General features: G+C 44.6%; 1 protein-coding gene across 1 annotated transcript in view; it reads right to left on the minus strand.

The window, feature by feature from the left end:
* Positions 1 to 1370: 1370 nt before the first annotated feature.
* UBE2QL1 (ubiquitin conjugating enzyme E2 QL1) overlaps positions 1371 to 16317 on the minus strand; it is a 39576-nt gene continuing 24629 nt past the window's right edge. The window contains exon 2 of the mRNA XM_087815062.1: positions 1371 to 1870. Within this exon, the coding sequence (XP_087671188.1) occupies positions 1739 to 1870 (132 nt within the window). The 3' untranslated portion in view covers positions 1371 to 1738. The remainder of the gene's footprint in view (positions 1871 to 16317) is intronic.

A 16317-nucleotide genomic window follows, 5' to 3' on the forward strand; every position in this document is an offset into this window, starting at 1 on the left:
CATTCTCAATACACTGTCGTTTTGGCTGAACAGAGCTGCATGTGTTTAGGGGGCACATAAAAAACTGGTTAAAAAAAAAATAAACGTAGCAATAAAGGGCAGATTTGGTGAGTGGCCAGTCGTGTTGAGAGGACTGCCCTTTGAAGAGAGGTTAGATCTCTGACAACCTTGGACAGAGAGCAGGCAGTTCCCCGAGTAGACAAGGCTGCCTAAAGAATGTTTTGTAATCAGTATAGATTTCTCTTCCTTCAGAGGGGTAAAATATAATTGGCAACATTCAAGTTTAGCTAAATTACCTCTTTCTGTGCCAGTGTCTAGTTATCTCCCTAGTTGCTTCTGGGGAACCATTTGAATGCACTGGATTTTGCAAAGACTACGGCTTCCTAAGACTCATCTCCTGTATCTCACTGCAGGTGGCTGTCATACTATTTGTGGTATTTGAACTATTAGAATTGTTAAAATAGGTTAAATATTTGAAACAGAAGTGGAGCCCACAGTGACTGGATCCTTGAGGCAGCGTGTCAGGTATGCATGATTTTATTTAAAATGTGTCCAGTAAGATTTTCCACTTGGGGTGAACATTTTCCCTCTTCCCACGTATGATTATAAACAGTGTTTCTTCATTTCATGGAGTTTCTTAGAAAGCTCTAAGTAACTTAACAGAAGAGAGAAATGAAACTGTGGGGAGATTAAATAACAGGAAGTTTATATCACAGCGGGGTGCTCAGCATCCCAGCCTCGGGGGACACACAAGTGACTACAGGTGAAGAATTAAACCCGGTCATGCAAGTCGTTGTACGATCACTTGGTATCCTTTGGCAGTTCTGGCATTCCCTGTCACTAGCACACATGGTAAAATGAGTCAGGTGACTTCAGTGAGTGGAAAATTGTCTTTTGTTTTTGGTGGTGGGTTGACCAGCAGAGAGAAAACAGGAACAGAAACTGGCTGTCGGAGGAGCATCTCAGGATATTGGAAGAGACTGTCCACACGTCCTCACCCTTTGCTCTGAGCCCCAGGGAGCACGCACCTGGCGTCTGCAGGGTCGTGTGCCCCGCTGTGGCCACAGCAGCCCTGCCTTTCGCCTCAGGCCGCTGGCTTCTCTGCGGACACCCCCCCCCCAGCATAGAGAGCACATCTGAACCAAGAGGGCAGTTGTTTGAAATCACTAGAACCTGGCAATATTAAATTTTTGTTTTCATGAGCCAAAGGTCATAGCACAAATGAGGTCTACGTGTTGTCACAGGGGCCACAGAAAGACATGTCTTTAAGTGATGTTGCCCTGCCAGGGAGAGGAACAGGGATGGAGGGCACAGCGAACAGGTGCCGGCGATGCGGGCCGCTCCTATGCAATGCGCGGCGCCACCGACACCGACACCGACACCGACAGGGTCCAGCAGTGGGGGTCGAGTTTCCTGCCTGCTCTTTGGAGCTGCTGTTATGGAAAGAAGCTAAGGGCGATGGGGCCGGGGTGGAGGGGCAGGTGGGCTGGGAAATGTCACCATCTCAACATTTGTTCTAAAGTGACTTAGAGATGATCATTCATTTATGATCGAAACTTAATCCCGAACAGCTTTCGCTCCCTCTTTCTCTCTGTAAACACATCTGTTCATAAATAACTTAAATGTCTCCTTGGCATTCAGGATTCAGTTCCGGCTGGAGTAAAAAAGAATGGAGGATGCTCAGCGTCGAGGAGGAGATGGCGGGTGTCTGTGTGTGCGGAGAGGCCCGGCGCAAACATCAGCCATCAGAGACGGGCGGGGTGACCCAGCCGTACTTTTCATGCGTCTTCACCAGACTCTTAAAGGTGGCTTCGGCTTCCTTGCGACTGAAGGACTTTTTTGATTTGCCTGCTTTTCTGCAGATCCGCCCCTGTGTGAGAGGGAAAAGAAGCCAGGTTAGAACCCCGGCAGGAACCCGGTTTCCCACCATCTGTGTTCACACAGGCGAAGTTGTGGTCACTCCTAATGTCTGAATCGGTGTGACTTAAGGGGAGATAGGGAGCACTGGGGCTTTGGTCCAGTGGCTGGCAAGCTTCTAGGGGAGGGGGGAGGCAGTGGCTTCTGTCTTCGCAAACCCACGGCTGGAAAGCAGCCTCGGCCAGTTCCCGAGAGGAGGGCCAGCTTTACCAGAAGCATCGAGGCAGAACCGGCGCGCCATCCCCAAGGCAGAGACCATTCTAACTTCCTTCCCTCCCACCAAAGCAGGCCTTTAATTATAACTCTCAGTTCCTCTTCAATAGCAGTAGAGTTTTCTATATTTATATATAGATGGGCATATTTATATATTCGCACATACATTTTAAAAATCTGACTTTTAAAATTCAGGCTTGGGAGCAATCAGTGGATTTCTTATGCATCATGTCACTGGGGAGCCATGGAGACATTTTCATGGAAGGGAGGTCTGTCCTCAAGTCCCCAGTGAGGGGTAAAGCTGAGGGGCCACGGATTCCTCACGCAAGCTCAGGAGATGGGTGGGCGCCCAGGGAGAGGATCACACCCCACCTACAGTGACCAGGAGTTTCTGATCTGAAGATGGAACATTTGGGTCTGCAGTGGAAAGAGGGTCAGAGTCATCTTAGGATGCACACAGGAGGCTCTAGCCGACAAGAGAGAAGGAGCCAGAAGACTGCTAGTGTGATGTGTCTCAGGCCATCATTACCTTTCCAGAGAGCCCTGTGAAATGAGGCTTATTTGGCCTCAGAGGGAACAAGCAGGCTGAAGACAGTGAGAAGTCGTGGCAGTGCTGGACCCTCAAGCAGACAGAGGTTTTGTCACTCCCATTACTCCCACCTCAGCCATTCTTCATCACGCCTCTCTGTGGCAGATCAACTGAAACTAGCTCTTAGACTCTCGGGCACATTTCCTTGCACTTGACTTCCCTTAGGCCCTCCTGCAAGACCTGCTGGTCTTTCTCAGTGTCCCATAAGTGGAAACACCCTAGAAAAACTTGGCTAAGTTTCCTCCACCAGCAAGCGCATGCAGAGTATTCCCAGTGTTCTCCGGTTGTTCATAAACTTTTCCCAAGAATTCTCTCTGGATGGGCCCTCTGCATTCGGATATGTAATATTTTTGTTATAGCACACCTGTGGCAGGCACTGTCTGTGTCTCATGGTGACCTGAATCAGAGCTGGGCCTCACCTGTTCCCTTGGACAGGCACAGAGGGCAGCCACCACTCAGGTTCTGTGGGATGGGCTAGTTCCACCGTCTTAGCTTTCTCTGAAAACCCACTGGTAACTCCGGTGGGAAGAGCTGTACTGGCCTCATATTCCACGGGGAAAATAGCAGCCGATCACTAGAAACTGGGAATGGAAAAGTGCCCCACATACTTAAATTCAGTGCTTATGGTTCCTTTCAACAGTGGGTACTCGGACCAACGCCCCAGTGAAGAGTCAGAAATACAGAGGCACAGATATCCCCTGCACCCCCCTCCCCTGGAAATTCCTGGATGACCCTGTCCATTTGCAGATCAAGGGCAGCACTGCTTTTTCTAATTTCCTGCTTAGTTCACACCAAGTGATCTGCTTGATCACATCAATTGGCACTGCCACTTACTGAGTTCTAGAAACTTGCCCACCTCTCACCAGGACATGACTCTTAGTTTTAGTTTTATAATTTCCTCTGCTACTTATGTGGTATAGTTATACTTGATAAAAGAGGACCACCAAAAGCTAATACATTTATAATCATCATCATGGGCTGAGATCAAAGTCCAGAGTTATTTCATTAAACATATGCAAATGCACTGTGTGGAAATATCAGCATCAATTTCATCAAGAGTGAGAGCAAATATTAAGGGCTATGGGTGTGTGTGTTTTTTGCATAAAATGAAAATTCTAATCACGTATATGATTCTTTTCTATAATACCGAAAATGTATGGTATGATTTGAGAATTCTGAACTAAAAGCTGCCAAATACAGGTTTATGATCATCTTGGAGTATTCTGTCACTTTTGGCATGAACATTTACGTTGCCTGTTCTTTGTGAAAGTCCCAATTGTTACAAAAAACAACAGACAAAACCCCAATGAACAGACCACTCTTTGTAGCCTTTTCTTCTCGGGAAGAATTATGAACATAAAGTGCCAGCGCTCAGTCCATTCAGCAACCAGGAGACAGAGCCTGCTGTCAGCTCGTAGGAAGCCTCCACGCCTTCACTGTGCTCAGCTGTACACAAAGAACTCTGCTCTCCTCTCCTGTTTCCTACACCCCAATTTACAGTAAACAGATACCTTTTCATAGATTTCCTGCCCTCCACTGATTGACTATTTAAGCATTACCCAGTGACACACAGAGCTTGAAAACGGACACTTACATTTCCTGGCTTCGCCAGGGTGACTGAGCCTTTTGCTAAAATGCCCTCGAGGTGCCCACTGTGCCAGGAAGGGGAGGACTTCTCCATCCGTCCTGGATCCCTGACATCCCATGGCCATACTGCTGTTGAACTGGTTCCCATTCTCACTTCCAGGGCCCAGTCTCCTGGAGTCTGGGCTTTGAGGAAACCCTCAGCCTAACTACTCTGACTCTCTGTATTTTCCTCTATAAAGTGGGGAACAATACCCGCTTCACAGTATCACTGTGAACGTCAGATGAGATAATGAATTTAGAAATACTTTGAGAATTTTAAAGTATATACATTTATTTAAGAACTATTTTCTTTATTCTCATAACATACATATTTCTCCCTTATCTGTTTCCACCTAACTAATAATCAAAGAGTCTATTCTGGGCATTTTCCTTAAAATAACTCTTATTTCTTCTAAAACACTTACTCATTTTTAATGCTGAAATACTTGAATGTGACAATTTACTCAACCCACTGTGATTGCTTTGTTGTTATTAGGAGGTTAGATAAGTAAACACTCTCCTGAGCCACAGACTGTAATGTAGAATTATGAACAACATAGGATTTTGCCCCAAGAATCTGAAAATCTCACCATAATATGGATGCAGAACAGTGCTAATGAGAAAACAGCTCTCTGGGGTTGCATGTGTCAAACAAAACCATTAATTGGTGCTTTGGTTTGACCTTTTTGGGGTTCCAATCACAATGGTCAACATGAAAACATCTCTACACAGCTAACAACTTTCCCCAAACTCAGGTCTTCAGTTCAGCCAACTGATCTTACAGGGTTTGCTTTACCCCAATGTGCACACTGAATCCCAGTCTGGCTCTGTCACTTCTGCATTTCTCTCATTCATTTATCTCTCCCTCCCTCCCTCCCTCCCTCCCTCCCTCCCTCCCTCCCTCCCTCCCTCCCTCCCTCCCTCCCTCCCTCCCTCCCTCTCTCCCTCCCTTCATCCATCATGTTGGGTGCTTAAAAGGCAAAGTGATTCAGGCCCTTGCCCTTGGCGTCTTAGAGTCCATCACGGGGAGATAATAGGGTGTGTTGCAGCTGCTGGGACAGAAAGTGCAGATCCGGGTTGCTCAGCCTCAGTACTGCTGCTGTCATGGGCTGGAGAATCGTTTGTTGTTGGTGACGGGGCGGGCTGTCCTGTGCACTGTAAGATGCTTAGCAGTGCCCCTGGCCTCCATTCACTAGATGCTAGCAGTACTCCTTGAGTTATCACAACCAAATTGTCTCCAGACAGTGCCAAGTGTCTCACTGGAGGTAAAATCACCCCTGAATGGGAACCACTGGTGCATAGAATAAATATGGTCCAGAGCAAGGAGTCAGCTCATTCTCTGTTTAACAAATAATTGCTACAAGTCTTCCCCATTAGGCACTGTGCTGGTTACTTGGACTACAGGACTGTCCAAGGTAGAAATGATTCTGGTCCTCATACAGCTCAGAGTGGGGCATAAAGTCTCCTGTGGGGAGAGAAAAAGAAAAAGGCAGAGAGAGGGGTAGGGCCAGTTGTCTGTGCATCCAGAATCATATCTATGTCTAGTGACACTTGAGCTGAGCCTTGAAATATGGATGGGTAGGTGTTTACCAGGCCATGGTGGTGCGGATAAGGGGTCCCAAAGCAGAGGTTGAAACAGTCAGCTATATTTAGAGAATGATGGGCACTTGGTAAAGCTGGGGCAGAGTATATGTGTGTGTGTGCATGTGCATGTGGTGTGTGCGTGTGTGTGTGTGTGTGTGTGTGTGTGTAGAGATGTGGGGTGCAGAATTCAACAGACCTGGCTTCAAATCCCTGCTCCAACACTTCCTGGCTGTGTGACCTTGGATGAATTACTTAACCTCTCTGAATCTCAATTTCCTCATCTGTAAAACAAGCATAATAATAGTATTATATAACACTGGAGTTTTATAAAGACTTAATATATTAAAGCATATGATATGCTTGGCACAGTGCCGGGCACAGGATGAACACAGTAAAAGGTACATTTTATTTTTTAAACTATCAGAGGGTCTAGGAAGCAAAGTTAGTTTCATTGTTTCCTCTTGAAAAAGAAAAAACATACACAAAAATCTCTTGCTTTATTGTGTATAGTATGACCTGGTTTATTTGGTCACAAAAATGTCTTTAGGCAAATCCTATACTTGGAATGTATGTGGTTAATTTCTTAGCATTTTCAATAATGTCTATTTTAACAAGTTGACACAAATGCATTCATTCTTTATTTCTCCCTTAATTAGATTTTTCTTCTTACTATTTTTTTCTTTGCAAAAATACCTTCACAGCATTTTTGTGTTTCATTTACTGATGAATCTTACAGGTTTCTGCTCCTTTAAAAATAAAATTTCCAAACAACTCATGTAAAGTTTTGAAGTTCTTTCATTCATTTCCTGGGCTGATTTACAGAACAGCTATTTATTTTCTACGTCTTGGAAAGCGTAATTGTTAGTCTAACAGCATTCACAAACCCTAACCCCTGCAATGTTGGTTTTGAACACCTGTTGGGCTCCTTTCAGGCAGGGGAGACTTTCTGGAAGAGGCTGTTCTGGAGCTGGACTCAAAGGACAAGTGGAATAATCCAGCCAGAAAGCGGGAAGCCAGGAGAAGCTCTGGGGATTTGTATCCAGGTGCTCCTGGGAGGAGAGAGAGGGAGGAGGCAGGAATGGGAGGCACATTAGTTCCTGGGCTGCTGGAACAGTGTCATCGTGGGTGGCCTCAAACAACGAATATGTAGTCTCAGGGCTCTGGAGGCCAGAAGTCCAAAACCAAGGTTCGAGCAGCGCTGTTTCAAGAGGCTCTAGGGGAAGATTTGTTCCACGCCTCCCCCTAGCTTCTGGTGGTTTGCTGGCAATTGTCAATGTCCCTCGGCTTCCAGACAAGTCACCCTGACTTCTGCCTTCATGTTCCCATGCCTTCTCCCTGTGTGTCCCTCTCTGTCTCCATGTCAAATTTCCCTATTCCTACCAGGACACTAGTCATCGCATTAGGACCCATCCTAATCCCAGATAGCTTCATCTTCACTTTAGATCTGCAAAGACCCCATCCCAGCTCCCCTGTGGCAATGACTCTCATTGGGGCAAAGTACATGAATAACGTGTGAGATGCAAAGACACTTCACTCAAGAAGGAATGTTGCCTTCGTGGAATATTTTAGAATTTTCCACTGAGAAATATTATGTAACTGCAGACTCTCTATTAACATCTCTAAAATATTTTCTCAAGTATTAGGTAATAACCATCTTCAGATATTTGCTTTTAAATTTGTGAAAACTCTCAGGATGACAAAGCCAGCATTAGCTTTGTAAAAACTTGGATAATATTCCATATTATCATTAAAAAACCCTCAAGCCACTGGCAGCACCAAAGGCACAGTTCGTGGATAGTTTTGATGCTTGCGAAACACAAGCATCTCTTTTCTCTACATTTTAAAGAAAGTTCTAACAATTATTAATTCTGTTTTGAGACATACTGTATTTTCTTGGAAGAAGCAAGCAGAGAAAAAGGAACTTTTTGGCTAAAAAAATTAAATATCAGATAATCATTTCAAAAATATTTTTTGGAGATTCCACTCATACTTACACTTCTGCTTAAGCAGCCGGGTCCCAGCGGGTTTCATTAGCTGCACTGGAGCTCAGTAAGTGACAGCCAGACCTACTTATTAAAGGCACTCACGGTGGCTCTGTCTAGCGCGTGCTGTGTGCCAGGATGGGGCTTGAACACACTCGTTAAAACCTCCTTGAAACCCTACCAAGTGGCTCTGCTACATCCACCTTGATTTATGGATGAAGAAACAGACAGAGAGCTCAGTGACATGCTCCAAGTCACACAGGATTCCTGCGCAGGACGGGAGGCCATGCTTGGAACCCAAGGCGCAGCTGGCTCTCAGACACGTAGAGATGGGTCGCAGGAGTAAGAGAAGAAAAACGAGATGCTGACCATGCCCTCCACAAATGCTGCCCGGCCTGGTTCCCCCCCAGTGGAGGATGAGTGGCGACCACTGAACCCCCTCCGGCCCTCCGCACCCTCCCCTCAGCGTGGCGCTCCTGGCCTCCATCCCATTCACCACAGAGCTTGTCTAAGCCCTGAGCTGATCCGTGCGTTGAATGTGCCTCCACCCCAAGAGCCTGGTCCTCCCACCCCAGGCGTGTGCTTCCTCCGTGATGGGAACAGGTGGGCCTCCCTCCTGGGAAGCTCAGTCACTCACAGTCCTGCTCCCTGGGACAACTGGCAATCTGGTTCTGTTTTAGTTAGACGCAGAATGCAAGGGAAGCTGCTTGTGACAGGCCAAGCCAAGGACACCGTGTTCCGTTTCCATGCCTAAAACACTTCTTTAGCACAAAGCAGCCACTCTTTCCATGTTTTCTATTTACAAGCTGATTCTAGCTGCCTCTGTGTGGGGTTTGGGAAAGCCACTCCCCCCCCCTCCGCCTCTGCTAGCAGAGACTTCATGAGTTTGACAAAATGATGGGTTGTTCTAGGAAAATTGCATCAAGAAGTAACACAAGGAGGGCAAAGTGGGGTTGGGAAGGGAATGGGGGACATCTGTAATACTGTCAACAATAAAAATGTATTAAAAACAAAAAAGAAGTAACACGAGATTCTCACAGAGAACCAAGGTTGTTTTTACCCTCGAGATGGTTTCTAGTTTCAGGAAGCATGTCCATCTGTCTGTGTGATTTATGGCAACATTTCATAGCTTCACTATCTTCTCCAAGTGGTGTGACTTATAAGGACAGAGAAAGTGGCCACCATGACACAGTTAACATAGGAATCTTAAAATGCGAAAGGAAATTCTGCAACATTGAGTAAATAAAGCTGATTGGATTTTGGAATCATTGGAAATCTTAAGATATATTTTCTGGAAAAATTCAAACGTAAAAATGTTATGATTTAGACACAAATTCTCTAAAATATATATTGCTTTTGAGAAGAGTCTATTTTGCTCTAAAAACAGCAATAACAAAGACTCTACATGGATTATTTCCTTTCTTCACTACTTTTTTGATTCTTTACAAAGGAGCAATGCTCAAAGGATGTGAAATCTCACTTCTGGCCACTGGCAGTGCTTCACTCCTGCCTTTCCCGTTGTTTTAGTAGGACAGGTCTGAGGAGAGGCCAAGGTCTGTCTTTGGCTTGGTCTTCCTTCCTGAAGAGCTGAGCAAAGATGGAGCCCATTGTTATGAGAGCTTAGATGAAGCCTCCTAGAACACCCTGAACACCCAGTTTGTCTCCCAAGAACCACAGTCAGCAGTCCACTCCACTTTTGACTCACTCTGGAATTCTCACCATCAGCCTCTACCTCACTCCCAAATGTCAGTCCCCTTTCTACCAGTCACTTCCACCAGGCCAGTCACTGCTGCTTCTGCGTGGAGATTGTTAGGATAAAACTCTTTTACCCCAAAGTTTCTCTTTTGCCTCCCTATTTTGAACAAAGGTCATTCAACTTCCTACTCAACCATTTCTTCAAAGTCTGGAACATCACCAAGAGCCCCTCAGTCAAAGAGACCTGCTGGCAGGAACCAGTCTCTGGGATTTCGAAGGTGGGGGTGGTGGTGAGTGAGGACTCCAGTCACACCTGTCCTGGAGGGGAGAAAGTGGGGCACTAGTCCCCCATCTAAGCCCATCACACTTGCAGCAAACCTCACAGCAGGCTGCCTCTGGTATGAGGGCTGGGTGCGGGTGCAATGCACCAGGAACCCTTGCCATGCTGAAACTGTGAGCTCCTAAGATGGCAGCTCCTCCTGCATCAGTCTGACTGGAGGGTCCACAGACTGGAACCAAGCTCTCTTTGAGGTTTGGTAGGTGCACAGAGGTTGGGTAGAGATGCACAGGAGGTGAGCAGATGCCCAACTAGTCTGAGGCAGAAGGCTGTGGAGGGTCTGCCCTGATGGCCCCGTCCCCCTAGGGAGTGGGACATCCTCATGTGACCATGGACCTTCAGCACTGACGTGAGCTGGTGGTCCCAGAGCTCATGGGTTAGGCCACTCGGGTAAGGATGGGTGGAGGTGGGGATTTCTGAGTCCCTGGAGTTGGGGTGACCAGTTTTCACTTTTCTCTAGCCCAAGAGGGGGCCACTCCTGCCCTGTGGTTTGGTTTTACAAATCCAAAGTATGCTTTCCTGCTGAGGAATCTAATTAGCAAATATGAAAACACTGAAAAGAATCACCTGGAACAGGCTATGAGTTCACAGAGCATTTCTGCTTCCTGTATCTCTTTCATAGAAACTGTCCTAAGTTTTAGGGCTGATTTGGCACACTTAAGGAATGCTGTGTGTGACTCTTTCATGGCTGCCCCCGGGGTTTCTGCTTCATGGGGCTTTCCATAATGAGTCACCGGGGCCCTGCACGAGCTCCTCACTGCAGCAATGCCAGCCAGCGGGGTTGGGACCAGCCGGGACAGTCTTCAAATGGGATGTTCCCCCTGTGGAGAAACTGGCCCCTCTATGTGCTGAAAACTTTGAATAACAAATACCTTGTAATAAACTTGACAGTGCCTGCTCCACTTGCCAGAGAACACACTTTTGGTTGTTTTGTGCACCAGCTGCTAATGAGGCGCTAATGAGGCGCCAGGGTGGTAGATGTGGGGGGAGGCACCGCTATGCATATCAGAGACCTCACCTCGGGCCACTAGACTGCACCTGCCGGGAAGACAGGAGCGTGAGCAGGACAGCACCCCTCTCCCCTGGAGACTGCCAGGCACTCGCCCACACCGGAGCAGGCCCCACCCGTTCCACGTTCCGGGCCATTTCAGGGCTGTGGTGGCTTATCCTAGCTCAACCAACCTTAATGCACCTTACTTTTAAAACTAAGTGCATCATAAAACAACTTTCTGGAGGATCTGTGGTGAAATTCAGCACCCATAACGGGCTGCTCGGGAAGCCAGCTCATTTCTGCTCCGTGGGCGTGTATTGCAGCAGAGCAGCATTTCGCCTCCATGCCTGGAGTTACTGCTCCCTGGGTCACACCCTGTCTCCTCTGCCCCCTTGCTCCTACTCCTCCATCACCCCACACCCTGCCTTTCAATCCCCACCCCCCCCACCCTGCACCTACACTGTTTTCTTGTTAAATCAAGAGCTCTGAGCATGGAGAGCCCCTTGGCTGTGTGCCATGAATAACTGGATAAAGTGAAGGATCCCAACCATTGCAGGGCTACACAGTGTCATCCCCGCTCCCAAATTTGCCAGTGTCATCCAGGTGATGGTTCCAGTGTAGATGGAACCCATTACATGCTTTTCCTGTTTGCAAGACAATGCAGAGCCAAGATATGGCATGAAATAGTTCACTTGGTGTTGAGAAACAAGGGGTGGGGATGTTTCTGAAACAGGCTGTGTTCTGTTACCATAAAATAGAAAGGAAGTTGGTTCTAAATTCAAATTTCTTGTCTCTAACTGAAAAGCATAGAAACTGAGGGACTGATTTTGACTGACCTAATAAAAATTAAAAAGTGATTTTCTATAAGTAACTGGGATGGCTATTATTACTTTGAGGTCATTACTTTGGGGATGCTCTGATGTCAACTCTATTATTTGTATAAGTGTGTTCTTACAGAACCTTTTCTTTTTAAGAATTATAATAAATAGAGAAACAAACTCAGCCAGCGATTTTTATAAACATAACTGGGAATCTTCAAACAATACATACTTTATAATACAGTACAGGTCAAGTGTGTCCAGCCACTGTTCTGAGGACTTTACGTGTATAAGCGCACTCAGTCCTCACTAAGGAAGGACTGCCATAACCGCGCTCCTGATGAGGAAACTGAGGCACAGAATTAAAGTGTTTAAGGTCATGCAGCAAGTAGTTGGGGGAGCTGGAATCTGAACTCACAAAGTCGTTCCAGAGTCCCTGCCCATAACCACTCGGCCATACTAGACAAAGTAACAAATGATGAAAGTATAAATATTGGGGGGCCCACTATAGTGGCCCACGCCCATATGTGCCTAGATTATCAATGTCGATGCAATTTTTAATTGAGTATTTCACAATTGTATTTAAATACTAAGTAGATTTGTAAGCAATATATCCAATTGGGGGGGGGGGGAAGTCACTTCATTTATTTATATCAGACTACCAGATCATTTCTTAGACCCATCCTTTCTGCCCCACATTCCCTCCCAGTCAGGATTATGTTTGATTCATTTCATCATTTCCTCAAATTAATTTTCCTCTTTTGTACAGGTCTTTGAGCCTTGGGGCCAGAGGGAGAAGTGTTTTCCCTTCTCCAGTGTCTTCTGTGATGATTCTGATTAGATGGGAGGAGCTTGTCTTTAATCAAAACACAGGTGAGGGCTGAAAATGGCAGCCACAGACCCCAAAAGGACATGGGTGTCACACATCCTTGCTGTGAATGAGTGTGTTAAAGCACCAATGCAGGCAGAGAGTAGAGATGGAATTGCCAAGTTTACTCCTGCTCTACCTGTGCTTTCTCCCCTCCCCTCCCCTCCCCTCCCCTCCCCTCCCCTCCCCTCCCCTCCCCTCCCCTCCCCTCCCCTCCCCTCCCCTCCCCTCCCCTCCCCTCCCCTCCCCTCCCCTCCCCTCCCCTCCCCTCCCCTCCCCCCCTTCTCCTCTCCTCTTCTTCTCTTTCCTCACCCAAGGATATTTTGTATTGATTTTTTAGAGAGAGAGGAAGAGATAGAGAAATATCGATGTGAAAGAGAAACATCAACTGATTGCCTCCCAATTGGGGATTGAAGCCACAACCTAGGTATGTGCTCTGACCAGGAATTGAACCCACAACCTTTTGGTGTACAAGACAATGCTCCAACCAACTGAGCCACCTGGACAAGGCTCTACATCTTTTTCAAATCACCTTTCTCCTTTACATCTCACTCCTTAGTGTGGCAGGCAGAGCAACTATCATCTTCCCTGATACAGGAGCAGAAACTGATGCTGGCAGGTGACGAGTCAGGATTTGAACTGGAACACAATCACATTCCTTCCACGTTATCTAAGACACTAAGTAGTAGCTTCCTAGATTCTACCAAATCCCATAGATATTAGGAATTTAAAGAGTGGGACCAAAATTAACATCTAATTTATACATTATTAGTTACATAATCTCAATATCAAGACTGCAGAATGGATGGTTGAATACTTTAGTTTTCTTTATTAAGACCAGGTTGGGTAACTATTTGGTCAATATTATTGTACATAATAACAATTAATGTAGCCAAGCAAACTGATTTTTTTTTTAGGTACAGACGGCCAAATGGTTCCTCTACAAAGACATGGTCTTTAAGGAAAAATAAATTCTGGAGATGTTTGGACACACAATACAATTAACAGCATGTTTTGCTGATACAAAACTTTATTTAAATAATGAACTTGATATTAAGCCTAATAGAAACTATTAAATTTGAACACAAATATATTCTCAAAGTATCTAAAATGTAATAAAAATTAAATGGAGCAATTTATATAAATAAGATTTTTGATTAAGTAATATCATACATCAAGCATTTCTAAGAATTCTTGGTTTCAAATTTCTGGGGAAATGAGAATGTTTAATTGGCTGTCAGTTCTATAAACAAAGGAAATTATATTTCAATTTTAGATACTTCATTTTAACTATAGAAATAATGGCTGGATCTACTCTATATGGCAAGTTCAGGTCGGCTATGATTATTTAGTTCCCAGTCATCTATTTTCATGTCTTTGAATGTAGGGCACAGCATAAGATGAATAAAAACACTTCTTATTATGTGTCATGATGAAAACTCAGGGCCATTTTGTCCTCACTTATCAAATCCTTATCTCAAGCATCACATAACCACATACCCAGCACACAGTGGGTGCTCAAGCCTCCCAAGGAATGAATAACAAATCTTGCAGAATTAGTGACACTGATATAAAGTATCCTTCATGTCCCAGATAGAATGTTCCAAAGAAAAGGTAGTATACATATATCACCATTTCCCAAAACGTGTCCCACGTGGTATTTCATATATGTTAGCTCATCTAATCCTCAGCCAAGAGGTAGACACACTTGTTGCAATTTTGCAAATGATCAAGTAAAGAATGAAAGGGCAAATCACTTTTTTGTGGCAGTGGCTAACGGTAGTGAATGGTACTGTCCCTTAACAACCCAGGCTTATCTGGAATTATAGTTGAAACCCTGTGATGCAAAATTTTGGGGAATGGTGCATTGTAGAACCTGTGTCTGAACATTCACAAGAAATACCAGCATGTCGTTGGCTCTAAGAATTTTTAATGACTTTGCGAAAAGCAGGATATCCCAGATTTATTTGATGATAGAATACCTTGCTCCCACCATGCCATCTTTGGCCTGCAGCAGTCAATAGTCACAGCCTAAAAATGAGTGTCCTCTTCTGGGGGGGAATCTCCATGAAGTCATAGATTATAGGGTTGGACAGTGCCTATTAGATTACATGTGCTCAGGCCAACATCATTTTAGCCCTGCTGGCTATACACTTCAACCAGCACTCAAGCTCTGATCTAGCTTCCTTTAATAAGGTGAACATGTTCAGAAAACTATTATTTCAAAGTAAAATCTTTCATTTTTACTGAAAATACCTCATGCAATGTATGTTGTTAAGTTTGTAGTCAATAATTTTCTGTAGGTCTATTGTGATGGGCACTAATTAGTTGTCAAGGGAGTTAAGAAGTAAATCATTAAAACTGCCTTTTCCCTAGAAATGGAAATGCTAATTCCAGGTATATTTTGCAGTGATAGTTTAAATATCATAAGAACAACTGTAGGTGTTAATTTTCTTGACTTTGTTATTTTACATTTGTGTTGGCTTAACATTAAGATTCAAATGTGCAAAAATTGAAGTTACTCAATCTTTATACTAGAGGTGGCAAAAGCAATAGTTTTGTTCTAGCTTTGTTTTCCTGCCTCTCATGGTATTAACAATTTTTCTGAGCCACTAAAATGTGATATTCTGTTGATTTATTATTTATAGATGATAGAATTTCCTATATCAAAAATCTGAAAGGCTCACATATTTTTTTTAAACCACTTTTATTGAGGTCCGATTTACATACAAAAAGCTGAGCATATTTCATGTGTGTAACCTGATGAGCTAAGCTGTGGCTATTTTTGAGAAACTTGACATGGTAGAGAGTGTTGGTTTAATTAAGCGAGGCACTTCCTCACATATTCTGCCTTCCTCCCAATCAGATGTGGCCCTGGGGCTGGTTCCAGCCAGTGGGCTGCGAACTGAAGTGAAGCATGTTCATTCTGAGTGGGGACATTTATGAGCTGATGTGCTCGCTCATTCTTACCTCCTGTTGCTGTGGACTTGGAGGCCACATCCTCCAGATGGAGAAAGGCACCAAAATGCATCAGACTGTGTGCAGGAAAGAAACGTTTATTGGGTTATACTGAGATTCCAGGGTATGCTCTGTTGTGGAAACTAGAGTTCACCACTATGAGCAAAATTCTTGACAAATAATTGCAAAATTTACATGGAACATTAATGATCTACAAAAAGATAAGACAATTTTAAAAGGACAAACAAAGAGGGAGGGCTTTCCCTATCTGATGTTCAACAGACTAGGAGGCCATATTCCTAAAGACAGTTATGTATAATATTTGTACAGAAGCAGGAGGATAGCTGAGTGGAACTGGAGAGAATCATATTAATATGGGACTTGAACAGGATAAAAATGACAAAAAGTAAAAGGCAGCAGAAAAGGGCCAGGTGGCTCGGTAGACAGGGCTGAGGAGACTTGTTCACCACTTGGGGAGAATGAAGCTGGACTTCAGAGGAACGATGAAAATAGATTAAACTTAGAATGCAAAAAATGGAAGAAAAAGGAGCTTATCTTGTGACATAATGGGGAGGAGCTGGTCTTCACATATAAGAACTAGTTTAAAATTAGATTTTTTTTCAATAAAAGACAGAGAGAGAGAGAGAGAAAGAAAACATATTTGGGAGAAAATATTTGTAATGTCTAAAACCCACACAAAGAATTAATATTGAAAAACCAAAAGAATTCCTGAAAATTG

The sequence above is a fragment of the Miniopterus natalensis genome, chromosome 3 (genome assembly GCF_054644295.1).
Source record: "Miniopterus natalensis isolate mMinNat1 chromosome 3, mMinNat1.hap1, whole genome shotgun sequence".
In the NCBI taxonomy this organism is placed as follows: domain Eukaryota; kingdom Metazoa; phylum Chordata; class Mammalia; order Chiroptera; family Miniopteridae; genus Miniopterus; species Miniopterus natalensis.